The following is a 14789-nucleotide window of genomic DNA, read 5'->3' as shown; positions in this document are numbered from 1 at the left end:
TTAATTTAAAGAATGTAGAACAATCATTTATTCACATATTTCTTTCGTAACAATATCTATGAGTAGGAATTACTTTCTTAAAAAATATTGACCTATTCTGTACTCACTAGCAAAAACTAAAATAAAATAGCCCCTTAAGCCACGACTTTAACAAATACAATAAACCAACAGAAGTCAGGTACTAAAAATACTACAGCCTAATGTGATTTAGTTTGCTTACCGGTCAGCTATGGCTTTGGCCATAAAGTAATCCTCAGCAATGTATTGAGCAAAAGCTATAAGCCCTCCTGCTTGATCTAACACATCCTTTCTCATTAAACAAGACATTCCTGTCACACATTTGAAGCCAGTTACGTTGGCAGAGATATAGGACCTTGGATGAGAAGTTCCAAAATATACCTGCCGAAACAAAAGCAAAAACATATGTGTGTAATTAGGATGTTATGTTAAAAGTATGGTATGTATAAACTTTTTTTTTTCCGAAAGAATATCCTTTAGGTATGACTGAGTATCTTATTATTCTTACATAAACTACCTGAATAAAAATTATTATAAAACAGTGTTTTCATGTAGCAGGCAATCAGTAATTTCTTGTTTGGTTGACTATTCTTGTTATTACCATTACAAAGAAAAATATACTTCTAGGAGGGAAAAGTATATATCGTATTCCCAAATAAATACTGTCTTCCCTAAAGATTCATCCAAATAAAACCTAATTTGGATATAAGTCAGGTAAAAATAGGACTCAAACGCATATAAAATATTCATTAATATTATATATTTTATAATATATAATATATATTGTACTTTAAATATGTGTAACTGCACACACACACCCCTACACATAAAGGTATATGTATATGCATATATGTGTATGCGTATGCACATGTGTTTATGTGTGTACTCACACATGCATACATACACACAAATACTCAAATACTCACCTGTAGGTATATCAACCTACAGGACAATCATGTTTCTAAATTCCTTTTTTGCACCCTTTTTCGCATAGCTGTCTGTTTCCTGCCCCCGAGTCACTGAGCTTCTTCCTGATTTGCCCAATGTTATCTTTCAATGTATCTTTCACAAACAGGGAAGATAGTGAAATTGTCTTCCATTTTACTCCCCCTTTCCCTAGATATGCTTTGAAGTCATGAGCTATGCAAGTTGCTAAATTACGGGTGGAATAAAATGGTCATCATCCTAATTATTAGACATAAAACCCTTTTGTTTACATCTTAGATATGCTGCCTTTCCTAACTAGCTTGAAATAGAGAACGGTGATTTTTCCCAATGGCAGCAGTGACATACACACAGCATGGAACAAGAGAACTAGCAGGGGTGGTGACAAATAATAGGATTCTTGCTGCCTGCTCGACATCCAGACTGTAGTGACGTTGTGGTTTATGGGGCTGAACTGAACCAAACACTGAAGACCAGAAGCGCACATCTTAATTTCTTAAGCAGTTATTAAGTGAGGCTTTAGGAATGAGGTGGAAATAGGGACTCCATCAAAGGCTCCCAGGACTTCTTTACAGACTGGAACAATCCCTCTATTTCCATTCACTCTAAGTATGGCAAGGGGGCCTTTAAGGATTACATTTAACCTAAGTCACTGATTTGTGTGATCTGGGAGATGCTTACCACTGCCATTATAAATCAACTTGGATATTTGTAAAACAAAAGTATGATGTGGCACATAAGAATAAAAAGTATTTTATTTTTGAGGTGCTTGGGTGGCTTAGTCGGTTAAGTGTCCAACTTCCGATCAGGTCACGGTCTCACGGTTCCTGAGTTCGGGCCCTGGCATCGGGCTCTCTGCTAGCAGTACAGAGCCTACTTTGGATCCTCTGTCCCTCTCTCTCTGCTCCTCCTCCACTCGCACGCTCTCTCACACTCTCTCTCAAAAATAAATACTAAAAAAAAATTTTTAAGTATTTTATTTTAAAGTAACTACTCAGAGTTTCTCTTACTAAACAAAAACTCTGATATTTAAAGACTTGCAATAGGACAAATCTATTCATGGGCAGTATTAAGAGATCATGGCTCAAAGTGCCAAAGGTTAAATTCCACACACAATGTACCTTTACCCCCTAAGATCTGTAGTAATCACAAGACTGCAATTCAAAATCATACAAGTGCAGATACACTTAAAAGCAAGTTGACATGTTTAAAAGATTGCAACCATATGTCCTTCCCTTATGACGTGAAAACATTCTTCCTAAATGTTTAACGGCACAGGAATGGTTAAGTCAGGTCTAGGATAGGATGATAGACTATGATACAGTCAACAAAAATCACTTTTATAAAAAATTACTCATGAGGCGCCTAGATGGCTCAGTCAGTTAAGTGTCTGACTCTTGGTTTCATCAGGTCATGATCTCATGGTTTGTAGGTTCAAGCCCTGCGTTGGGCTCTGCACTGACAGCATGGAGCCTGCTTGGGATGAGCTCTCTCTCTCTCCCTCTCTGACTCTTCCCTGCTCATGTGCTGTCTCTGTCTCTCTCAAAATAAATAAACTTAAAAAAATTAAATGTTGCGGCACCTGGGTGGCTCCGTCGGTTAAGCGGCTCAGGTCATGATCTCGCAGTTTGTGAGTTCGAGCCCCACGTCGGGCTCTATGCTGACGGCTCAGAGCCTGAAGCCTGTTTCCGATTCTGTGTCTCCCTCTCTCTCTGCCCCTCCCCCGTTCATGCTGTCTCTCTCTGTCTCAAAAATAAATAAATGTTAAAAAAAAAATTTTTTTTAATTAAATGTTAAAAATTATTAAGGATAGGGAGAAAAGCTGATGAAGTGACAAAAATCATATATGAATTGTTTTTAGAGTACCACCTCAACATAGGAAAAAAAATAGAAACTTCCTCTAGTTGGTAGGGTTATGGCTTGTTTTTTTGCTTCTTACATTTTCCCACAATTTATAGTTTATGTAATTCTATTATAGGGTGAAGAGAAAAAAATGGAAACCACAAAATAAGTTTGTCCAGTAATTAAAAAAAATTTTTTTTCAATGTTTATTTATTTTTGAGACAGAGAGAGACAGAGTGTGAGTAGGGAAGGGACAGAGAGAGAGGGAGACACAGAATCCAAAGCAGGCTCCAGGCTATGAGCTGTCAGCCCAGAGCCTGACGCAGGGCTCGAACCCACAAACTGCAAGATCATGACCTGAGCCAAAGTCGGACGCTTAACCAACTGAACCACCCAGGCACCCCTCTCCAGTAATTTTTAGAAATCCATTTTAAAAGGAAATCAAATGGATTTTATAACAACTTATAATTGTAATAACTTATAATTTTATAACAACAATTTTCCTTTGTTGTGTGTATTTGAAATACTCTGATATTTAAAAAAGATTCTTGGGGTGCCCAGCTGGCTCAGTTGGAAAAGCATGTGACTCTTGATCTCAGGGTTGTGAGTCTGAGCCCCACTTTGGGTGTAGAGATTAATACTTAAAATCTTAAAAAAAAAATTATTTTCAGATTAGATTTCTGAAAGAACTATATGTCATGTGCTTTTATGTAAGCCTAGAACCAAACTCTAGAACTGAAAGCAAGGACCAGAAGGAAACAATATACTGTGTTCAGCTGGTAATGAGACCACAAGGTATTTCCTGTGCACATCCATTCACTGCCAGATTGCGGCTGTGAGTGATTCCAGGGGCCCAAGAATTTCTTCACTACTAAAACAGCTACTCTCATCTTGAGGATGCCAGTACTTAGCAGGTTAAAACAGACTTAATTACAGTTAACTTCACTTAGTCCATCCCAACTCTCAGAATAATCTCAAGTTTCTGGAAGATCAGGGATGCGACAATATTACCTACGACAACCATACTTACCTGTTCTAATGTAGCAGCAAAGCCCTGTCTGTCTGCTACATAGGGCAGCCCATGAACCAGGCCCACTTTCTCTGTCATTTGGTTAACCATGTCAGTAAGCGTGTCTGGAATTACTACAATAAAAAAAGACAAACAGGTGGTGAGGGAAAGAGAAAAAAACAATCCTTTTTAGTAAAATGCCCACCAATGTGAAATGTATTTTGTGAGCTGTTATAAAGTTCTTTTTTACATCTGGATCTAATAAAATCATTCTCAATCACTTTTCTAAGTAGAATACAAAATTTCAAAAAGGCATACTTTATGATAAGCTAATTTACTCTACACACTTTCAGGCTACTATGTGCCAGAGCCAGGATATACCTTGAAAATGGTACTCCCCCTATTTCAGAACCTCCAAACTAGAATGTGGACAATGTGTTCCTAATGGAAAAGTTACAGGAGCAGAGCTGAAAGGACCTCAGTTGTTACGCTGGTTTCCTGCACTCTCTAACTACAGGAGATGAGCCTCCACTTTCTTGGAGGATACGAGATATCCTATGTCATAAAACTGCTAATGGGAATTGAATGAGATTATACTTGACCGAGAGATGAACATATATTATGAAAACAAAACAAACGTATGATAGAAAATAATTTAAGGTAGCAAACACGAAGAATGAACGTAGTCTCTCTGTCCATGAATTGACAAGACTCATAATGAGCCTGATTAATTAGGCATGTCACACTTCTATTAATTTTCACATCTGTGTTTCAAGCTAATAAAAAAAAATTAAATCACTGTCCCCTCTTCAAATAGCAAACACCTCCTACCTTTTTACATGACTTTGTATTTTTATTTCCTTCAAAAATACAAAAGCTATGAACAAACCTATTGTATAAAAGTGTATTTGGGCCTTAAATACACATATTCTACAACAGTGGTTCCCAACTGCTGCCCCGCAGGGGACACTTAGCAATGTCTAGGGACATTTTTGGTTGTCACTACTGAGAAAGAGGTGCTACTGGCATCTAGTGTGGAGAGGCCAGGGATGCTTGCTAACCATCCCATAGGGCAGCCTCAACAACAATCACCCAACCGCAAATACTGAGCTTGAGAAACTTACGGTAATTAGAATATAAATGTTTAAAAATGCAAACACGCAAATTATGATTTCAGTATATTTTCCTCCTAAAACCAATTAAAAGCCATGTTTGTATTTCGGTAAAATATTCACTTATTAATTTCTGTCCCCTTGTGTGAGACAGTATTGGTGCCACAAACAGATTAAAGTAAAAGACAAGTTATTACGTGAACTCGGGAAAATTTACAACTATGAAAAATCTCGTGTAAAGGATTGTATGGTAGCCCGTGACTATTCTTTTTTTAATAGTTGGAATTTTCTCTTCAAAACAAAAACAATTCTACAGATGTAACATTCTAGAGTAGCATTCAAAAAAATTCCAAATAAGTATAACTTGACATTTTACCATGAAATAATGATGAAATGAATTACTTTATTAGGCAAACAAAAAGGATTGACGCATGTATTTTTAGAATGCTTTTGGCATTTTATCATCAAATGAATAGTTCTGTAAAACAAATAAAAAGCAGCTCACCTCTTATTCCACTATCACAGATCCATATCAGATCATACTTTGCAACTTCATATCCTGGCATTAAATTATTAATTTTAGGGTTAATGCCAACCTTTTTGCCACCTAAAAATTTAAAGATACAACTATGAAAGATTCATCCAACATTGAAAATATATTCTATTATACAGATACATGGTAGGGAGAAGTGAAAAGTACCTTCATACGTAATAACAGAAACAAACATACTTTAATGTGTTTTGCATTCCTTATTATTCATATTTAGAAAAAATTGTTCGTTCTCAAAAAGAGAATTAATTTGTCTTTGAAAATATATTAGTTTCAGTTTGATTCTTAAATTACTGCATCAATAGTTAAGTATGAATCAATGTTTAATGGCAAATATCTCTCTACAAGTCTTTAGAATAAGCCTGCAGGCTTTTGAAAAATATTCTTTTTGCAATATAATAAAAGTAAATTCTATTGCTCACTCCCAACTACAGTGAATGAAATATAAGAAGGCCCACGGGTTGAAAATAGTAAAGAAACAAAAATAACAGATTCTCGTGTCTGAGAAAAACATAACTTGGGGTGTTTTTTTTTTTTTTTTTGGTTATTTTGTTAATCCCAGATATGGAAAAACAACGACAACCACCACCACCACCCTGTGTTTTTATAACTTAAGTTCTCTCGAAAGGCTAGAAACACCTTTCCCTACTCTAACAAACACGCAGAAAGCAAACATCCCAATAACGTCAGTGGGTGGCTAACAGCTTAATCTATAGTTTAATGCAAGGATTACTGATACTTAATACTATTAAAGCAAAAGGGTTATGGTAGAATTTATTTGTTACCTACCAATAAACAATCTAGCATCAACATTGGGGTATTTTCCAAGAAGCTTCTTACATACATCAATGGCTGGATCATCGTGATCTTGTACACAAAGGAGTACTTCATACTAGTCAAAGAACACATTTTACGGAGATTAAACCTCTTTTACAAAAATAAGCACATTATCGGTATTTACTGATTGATAAAAAGCATTAGGAAAAAGAAGCCGTTGTACACACAGCATTTAAAAGTTAAGAGAGTACTCATAACGATGCAAATACTTATGACATCAAGTGTTGCTTTAATTGAGAGCAGCTTCTCCAGAACAGGGGCTGATTTGCAAGCAGCAGAGATAATGAAGAGACTGGCAACCCCCACAGTTGGAAGTCTTGCCATTCCCAGACAGGCATGGCCTGAATTAAACTGGATCTCAAGCTTCTCTGTGGCCTTCATCATGAAACATCTCCCTGTTCTCTAGAAGCTCTCTGAACTTACTATTTCATGAAGGTGCCATAAAGTATGTATCAAATCCCAGAATGATCAACGTAAAGAGTTTTTCCAAACTCTTCCCATGAAAAGGACAAAGTGCTATTAGATTTTTGCTGTATAATAATTTTTTGAAATAAAATAGAATTTGGTTGAAAGTCTATCATCCTGAGAAGCATGATTAGCCCTCTAACAATGAAAATACCCAGGGTTTTATTTTGCTCAGTGCTACGTTTACTCTTTGATAGGATGTTTACTCTTTGATAGGACATTAGGGAAGTCATTTCTTCACATTTGACTGGCTGTGTCGGTTACCCTGGGACATTTATTTAGAGAATACTGGGCCCCACTCTTACTTTTGAATTAGAATCTCTGGGGGCAGTTCGGACATGTAACTAGGTTTAAAAAATCTGGAGCTGAACCTTTAAATTACCATTTAATAAACTACTACATTTTTTTTTAAAAAAGTGTTTGCTTTCACATACAAAGATACTACTTTATTATTTTGTGGGATAAGTATTCTTAGTAGTAACTTTTTTTTTAGGTGCTGCTAAATTCATGCTGACTCAGTCAGTGACAAATACCCTGCCAATTCTCTTTCTAAAATGGGATGGACATTTTTAAGCAAAGGAGGGAGGTTAGTTGTGTCCCCGAAAAAACAAAGCTATGTGTTTAAAAAAAAAAAAATACAAAGAGCTAAGGACATAGCTTTCTAAGTATCTAACATACAGGAACCAGCTCAGGTAAAGGGAAACTCAGCAAAAACTGGCAATATGGAAATTAGGGGCTGAGTATGAGAAGGGCCAGGACTAACTAAGGTCAATGAAGAAGGTAATAAGATTTTTTTTTTTCAAGTGGAAAAAAAAAAGTTTTCTCAATAGTTAAGTAGACTCTGGGAAAACAATGTATACTTTTCTCATACTTTCTACCTACTATTATTATACATTCTATCAACTAGCTACCTTTAATGATGACTGACCAAAATTGCAACTCAGGAGGTATTGAAACCAACTTTATAGCTACCTAGTCTTCAGGGACGAGATAAAAATCTGAGAATGGGAAGGACACCACTCCTGCCCACGCCCTTCAATTTTCCAAAGGGTTGACTCCTAAATCCTGTAAAGCATCAGTCCTCTTCCCAACCTGACTCTCAAAACAATGTTCCACTGAACTAGCCAAAAGGCATCGACCTTAACAATGAAGATCAGAAAGATTAAGTGACTTTCCAAAGGGTAAAAGTTACAATTAGCTTCCCTCCTAGAGTGAGCTGCTCAGCCAGCCTTGCTGTAAGAATGCCTAGTTTTTCCCAACACCTCAGTTTCTTTAATGCTTTTATAATTTATGCTGTTTTGCAGGTATGAGCAAATACAAGTGAAAGGAAATGTTCGTAAATGATACAATTCCATAAAATATAATAAAAAAGTTAGTCTTTGCTTTCTTCCTTAGCAAGAGAAAACTTTGCAAAATACAGCTCTAGAAAAGTATTCAAAGGAGACAGAGTTTACCTTTATTCAAATGTAAGATTTAAAGTTTCCATTTTTATTGATTATGCCTTTTAATTTCAAATGAAAACCAAACACCTCCTGATCAGCCAGAGTGCAAACAAAACTCAATTCACATTATCTAAAAAACGTTCAGACTTTTATTTAAACACACGACTTATGCTTTCGCTTGTTTCTGATATTGAAAATTATACCAAATAGGAGGTAGCATTCCAAGTATGTTCTAAGGTATTAAATGTTAACCAGGAATCTTGATTTTTCAGCTCTGATAACCACCTCTGTGTCTTCAGTTTGATCAAACATTTTATTTGCTAGGAATCTCTGTATTGGAATAATTAAATCACTCCAACTACACTGTAACTGGCAAAACACAGCATATTAAGTTGGTTGAAAGCTTTCTTAGCTAATACAAAAAAAAATTTTTTTAGGGGTGCCTGGATGGCTCGGCAGGTTAAGCATCTAACTTTGGCTCAGGTCATGATCTCACGGTTTGGGGGATCTGAATCCCATGTCGGGCCCTATGCTGACAGCTCGGAGCCTGGAGCCTGCTTCGGATCCTGTGTCTCCCTCTCTCTCTCTGCCCCTTCCCCGTTCGTGCTCTCTTTCTCTCTCTCAAAAATAAACAAAAAAATTTTTTTGTATAGTTTTACACTATCTAAAGGATCAAATGTAAGTATATATGTTCAAAAATATAACATTTATTAAAAATATTACACTTTAAAAATATTTCAAGAAAACGCTTACTTTATAAATCTGAAACAGCTATACAATACAGTGAATTCCAGTATAAATGGGCAGTATGAATCTAGAAATAAACACCAGAGCAATTTATTTATTTATTTTTAATAAACTTTTCATATCTCTTTATTTTATCTTATTTTATTTTATTGAGAGTGCGAACGGGGGAGAGGGGCAGAGAGAGAAAGACAGAAATAGAGAATCCTAAGCACGTTCCACACTCAGCGCAAAGCCCAACACAGGGCTCGATCCCACAACCCTAGGATCATGACCTGAGACGGACACTCAGTTGAAACAACCAGGCACGCCTAAAACCCAGAGTAATTTAGATGAGAAGATTAGTCTCCAACAACTCCTTAGTAATTTCCTTTTCAAACAGTACAATGACTAAAAGGCTGAGAACAAGAGAGGTGTAGGAAATCCACAACCTGGGATCCAGCCCTTTGACATTCAAGAAGTGAATGTCTGAAGTGGCAATAATCACGTATGCTACGTTCAGATGCATATATAGCATTAGATTTAGGTCTATAAATGACATGAGAAAAAAGGGCTCACTGATTCAGCCCTGTAGACATTAGGAATATAAATTTTGAACTATAGCAAACAAGACAAAACATCTTCTTAAAATAGAAAACTTTTTAATGATATTAATCAATTACATTGCATATCAAGTAGGAATATCTTGAATTGTCTATAAATAACTACATATCATTTTTAAAGAAAAATTTTATGAGGGTATTTGGATTACAGAATATAAATTTTCTATGACAAGAAGAGATTTAGACCCCAAATGCCTAGAACAGTCTCTGGCATGGAACGATTAATAATACACTTATAAGTTAATGCATTTGTCTTTAGGGTAACTTCTGAGTAAAAGATAGATGCCAGGAAGGAAATGTTTCGTAAGAACACAGCTCTGAGTTCAAAGACTGGACAAGTTGAGTTATATGCATCTCTATTTTCAAGAAATAGTTTGTTTATACTGTTTTCCAAATTTACTTAGTAAATTCCTAATCTTGCAGATTTGGAAGTTTCACTAACATATGTTGTGCTTGGTCTTTTGATAACGGATTCGATTTTCTGTCTTCTAATTCTTTGTTTAGAAGACTATCCAGTTAGAAAACAATTCTTCTTAAGGAGAGCTACACCACTGGTAAGAAAGTCTAAACATGGCACTGGACTTGTAACATTTTAAGCCAATTGTGTATTTGCAAAAGAAGCAAAAAACCCACCACAATGACCTCAGCCTCACTCTGGTAAGAATTCTGATCATTTAACTAAAAAGCTCTTCATATGGCAAGGATTTACTAAAGTAAAGCTATTTTGCTGAATCTTCCTGCTACAGCTAAATCTCTCCCTAAATGCCTTCTTTGCTGCCACAGAGTGCTCAATTTGCGGAAAATGAATTACATGGCTTTTTCATCCCCCCCCCCCCCAAAGAATAAATATCAAAATAAGTGAATTGATAAGACACGTAAAGCACAGAAATCTTTCAGGACAATTAGCATAGTAACAGTCTCACCAAAATTTAAACCTAGAAATTTAGAACAAGTACCAGAACAAGAAATTTTCTTGCACGTGTCTAAAATTAAATTTCTGACCATGTTCTTTTTTTTTTTTCTAGAATCACCTATAATGTTCCAAATCAAATCAGGAGGAAAAATTTAGGTCCAGGATGAAACCAGACATACTTCTCTAAAACAGTGTTCACACTCGACAAAAAGCAAATAGTAAAGTTTGCTGGGCCTGGCAGTCACACAAATGTTCGTTTCAGGACTACAGGCCTCCTTGGGCACACAAGCGACTTGTCTGTTCACACTCAGATTGATGGGAGGTCAGTGGTTTCACTTCAGTTTCTTGTGGAACATGGGCCATTGCTCTTGGTCTTTTAAAAATCAAACGAAATTGGGGCGCCTGGTGGCTCAGTCAGTTAAGCATCCGACTTCAGCTTAGGTCATGATCTCATGGTCTGTGGGCTTGAGCCCCGCATTGGGCTCTGTGCTGACAACTCGGAGCCTGGAATCTGCTCGGAGTTCTGGGTCTCCCTCGTTCTCTGCCCCTCCCCCACTCACACTCTGTCTCTCAAAAATAAATAAATATTTAAAAATTTAAAAAATAAAAAGCAAATGAAATGCCGTGAGATCCAAATTTTCCTTTAGACTGCAGGTGCTTAACACTTTTCCTCCACTTTACAAACTTTCGATTTACACAGCTAACAGTACTTTTATAATTAGTAAGTAAAATTTTGAAAAAGTAATAAAAACAATCTCTTACATTTGGAGTTCCTCATTTTATAGTAAGAATCAAAATAGTTTTCTCCTTGACGAATTTAAATACCTCAAAGGCATAATTTGTGAAAAAAGCAAAAACAAGAGCTCTTGAGATAATCCCACATTGTAATAAAAGAAAAATCATTCAGAAGAAGAAATCAGTTATCGACTTACCCCAAATGTTCAGAATTAATGGATACATATGTTCCTGGATTATTTTTAGAAACTCTTTCTACAACTAAAGCCCACACTAACTTTCTCAACCAATTAAATTCTGTGACTATCATCTCACGAGGGCTGCCACACAGAAGTTCCATAACTTAGTTGAGAGTGGTTGAATGGGGAAAGGGTAGGATGAGGATTAAAAAATTGAAATGTGACATTAAGTTTCACAAGGATAAATGTATGATTCTAAGCTGTTCTGAGATTTAATAATAATCAATGAAGATATTCTTTCATTTATTAAAAAAATCTCTTGCACCTGGGTGGCTCAGTTGGTTAGGCGACAGACTCTGGGTCTCAGCTTGGGTCATAATCTCACAGTTTGTGGGTTCAAGCCCCACGTCAGGCTCTGCACTGCCGGTGTGGAGCCTGCCTGGGATTCTCTCTCTCTCTCTCTCTCTCTGTTCCTACCTTGCTTGCACTCTCTCTCTCTAAATAAACTTAAAAAACATTAAAAAAAAATCTCTCTGCATATATTTATACAATGTGAGGCTTGAAAACCTTCCATTTTTATTTTATTTTTACGTTTATTTTTGAGAGAGTGCAAAAGGGGGAGGGACAGAGAAAGGGGGACACAGAATTAGAAGCGGGCTCTGCGCTGACATCAGCAAGCCAGATGTGGGGCTCAAACTCACGAGATGTGAGATCATGACCTGAGCCGAAGTCAGATGCTCAACTGACTGAACCACCTAGGCATTGCTGAAAAAACCTTCCATATTCCTTATTGCAAAGCTTATTTTACAATTAATTTTATTAAAGGCCACTTTTTGCACTTTTAGTTGGGAAAAAAATCAAGTATAGATCTTATTTTTTTAAATTACATATTCAATTTATGGGATAGATAATACATGCGTGATTTAGATCTCTAAAATTATTAAATACATATATAATACACAACACACACAAATTGTAAGAAAAACACATAATGGTTTTGCTTAAAATTAGCTTCAAATACCTCGACTTCCAAACTTTAAAAGCAGTAATATAAAAACACTACAAAATAACTGAATTATACTCGTGTCTACATACTTAATAAGAGCTGCATTAAGGCTATCACGTCTGTGTCTTCTCTATTCTTTTCACTGATGCTGAGAAAAATAAGAGCAAAAAGAAAGAAAATAAGAGCATGAAAACCAGTTACTATGAGAAGTGTGGTGTGTATTTTATCTTCCTTCTCATTATTGGGTTACACTGTCCTAAAGAAATAGGAGGGAGTCTCCAAGTGGCAAAAACTATAGAAAAGCTGAGACAGTGAGGGTAAAAACTGAGGCAAGTGAATAGAGACCATGGAGGGAAAATTCAAATGGACTTAAAATCAAGCATGTAGAGGGGCGCCTGGGTGGCTCGGTCGGTTAAGCGTCTGACTTCAGCTCAGGTCATGATCTCACAGACTGTGAGTTCGAGCCCCGCGTCAGGCTCTGGGCTGATGGCTCAGAGCCTGGAGCCTGCTTCCGATTCTGTGTCTCCCTCTCTGTCTGCCCCTCCCCCGTTCATGCTCTGTCTCTGTCTCAAAAATAAACGTAAAAAAAAAAATTAAAAAAAAAAAAATCAAGCATGTAGACATGTAAAGAGACATTCAAAAGCAGTGTTTCAAATAGGCAATTTAAAAAGCGGAGATGAAGCTAAATACATAAATCGAGGAATAGTTAAGTTCTCGTATGAAACTATAGGCAGAGGGGCACCTGGGTGGCTCAGTCGGTTAAGCATCTGACTCTTGATTTGGGCTTAGGCCTTAACCTCATGGTTTGTGGGATCGAGACCCGCACAGAGCTCCTCAAGGTCCACACTGACAGTGTGAAGCCTGCTTGGGACTCTCTCTCTCCCTCTCTCTTTGCCCTTCCCCCGCTCATACGCTCTCTCACTCTCAAAATAAATAAATGAACTTAAAAAAAAAAAAAAAGAAACTACAGGTGGAATATTAAAAGGAAGAGATAAAAAGAATACTCTCATCTCAACAAAACCGGGAATTCTCCAATGAAGGATTAGGTTGAGTTCATAGATCTACAACTTGTATAAATAAATGATAGGAAAAAAACAATTCGGCATTAAAACTCAGAAAGATACAGAAATTAGAAATTAGGTATGAGGAAGACCCATGTTATCACTAACTGTAACCTATTCTTGGCTCAAAAGCCACATTTTCAAGGGGGTTTATGTTTACTTCTAGCTATCCTGAATCCCATTTCAGACCATTAAATGCCGCTTTTTCTTTCTCACTGCCTCTTCTTCCTGTCATTCACGTACAACCCTCATGGAACAAGATTTTTATATTCAAATTGCCAGGCACTTAACCATGTCCGAGTTCCAGGAGGTTTACTCACAGATTTCAAATTCAGATGGACAAGCGGTTACAAAAAGGAATCTGCACCCCTCCCTTCCTCAACCCCATTTCTGTCCTGTGACTGCTGCTACTAGAGCATAAGTTGTATGAGGCCGAGATCACCATGAATGTTTAATACCTTCACCTTTTACAGTATCAGAATGCCTCTTTAAGCATTTACCATGAGGGAGAAGCGTGTGCACGCACACACACACCAAAAACCAAACAAACATGATCCCACCCATTTCTAATGAGTACATGACTGTACTTACTTTGGGATAATCCAATTCGAAGAATGTCTCCAAGTTGTTGATTAGGTTAGGATCTACTCCTTTCAAAGGTTTCAGAAGAGACACACCTGGGAGCTTGCTATATGGCTGTTTGTCCGTTGCCTTCTTGTTGAGGTGTAATCGGCTGAAAAGCAAATAATATATACGTTATTTCTGGAGAACATAATAGTGCTATATAAAGTATGCGTCAAGCTATCAAGAACCTACTAAGTTCTAAGTTAAATTTTTTTTTAATTGACATCTTTTTAAAGGGTTATCTGAAAATGGAGGAAAGTGGGGCGCCTGGGTGGCGCAGTCGGTTAAGCGTCCGACTTCAGCCAGGTCACGATCTCGCGGTCTGTGAGTTCGAGCCCCGCGTCAGGCTCTGGGCTGATGGCTCGGAGCCTGGAGCCTGTTTCCAATTCTGTGTGTCTCCCTCTCTCTCTGCCCCTCCCCCGTTCATGCTCTGTCTCTCTCTGTCCCAAAAATAAATAAAAAACGTTGAAAAAAAAAATTAAAAAAAAAAAAAAAAAGAAAATGGAGGAAAGTAATCAGGTAAGCATCCAGTTTAGGAAAACCAGACCTAAGCAGAATGAATGTTCCAATGGAGGCTGGAGCTTAAGAGTGTTGTTTATTGCTGTACTCACAGTGCTTAGAGAACTATGCTTGGCAAAGAGTAGGCATTCAATAAATACATGGTGAAGAAATGAATTATAGTGTTAGCCTACACATTAACTGTCC

General features: G+C 37.0%; 2 protein-coding genes across 4 annotated transcripts in view; one reads left to right on the top strand and one right to left on the bottom strand.

Annotated features, from left to right (window-relative positions):
• UGCG (UDP-glucose ceramide glucosyltransferase) overlaps window positions 1-14789 on the bottom strand; it is a 37622-nt gene that overhangs the window by 3863 nt on the left and 18970 nt on the right. The window contains exons 2-6 of the mRNA XM_042913645.1: window positions 14052-14193; window positions 6266-6368; window positions 5432-5533; window positions 3836-3948; window positions 221-399 (exon numbers count right to left, since the gene is read on the bottom strand). Of these exons, the coding sequence (XP_042769579.1) occupies window positions 221-399; window positions 3836-3948; window positions 5432-5533; window positions 6266-6368; window positions 14052-14193 (639 nt within the window). The remainder of the gene's footprint in view (window positions 1-220; window positions 400-3835; window positions 3949-5431; window positions 5534-6265; window positions 6369-14051; window positions 14194-14789) is intronic.
• SUSD1 (sushi domain containing 1) overlaps window positions 1-14789 on the top strand; it is a 284906-nt gene that overhangs the window by 254058 nt on the left and 16059 nt on the right. Inside the window, exons 16-17 of one of the 3 annotated variants that reach the window (XR_006196008.1) lie at window positions 10071-10223; window positions 10592-10894. The exons of 1 other annotated variant lie outside the window; for it this stretch is intronic. Coding sequence is in view for 1 of the 2 variants with exons in the window: in XM_042913633.1 (XP_042769567.1) it covers window positions 10071-10162 (92 nt within the window). In the remaining variant the exon portion in view is untranslated. Of the gene's footprint in view, window positions 1-10070; window positions 10900-14789 lie in introns of those variants that run through there. One more of the 3 variants, XM_042913633.1, reaches the window with a different exon arrangement.

Source organism: Panthera leo, chromosome D4 (assembly GCF_018350215.1).
Source record: "Panthera leo isolate Ple1 chromosome D4, P.leo_Ple1_pat1.1, whole genome shotgun sequence".
NCBI classification, from domain to species: Eukaryota; Metazoa; Chordata; class Mammalia; order Carnivora; family Felidae; genus Panthera; species Panthera leo.
Note: the sequence above shows the minus strand (reverse complement) of the source record. Positions and strands in the feature narration are given on the sequence as shown.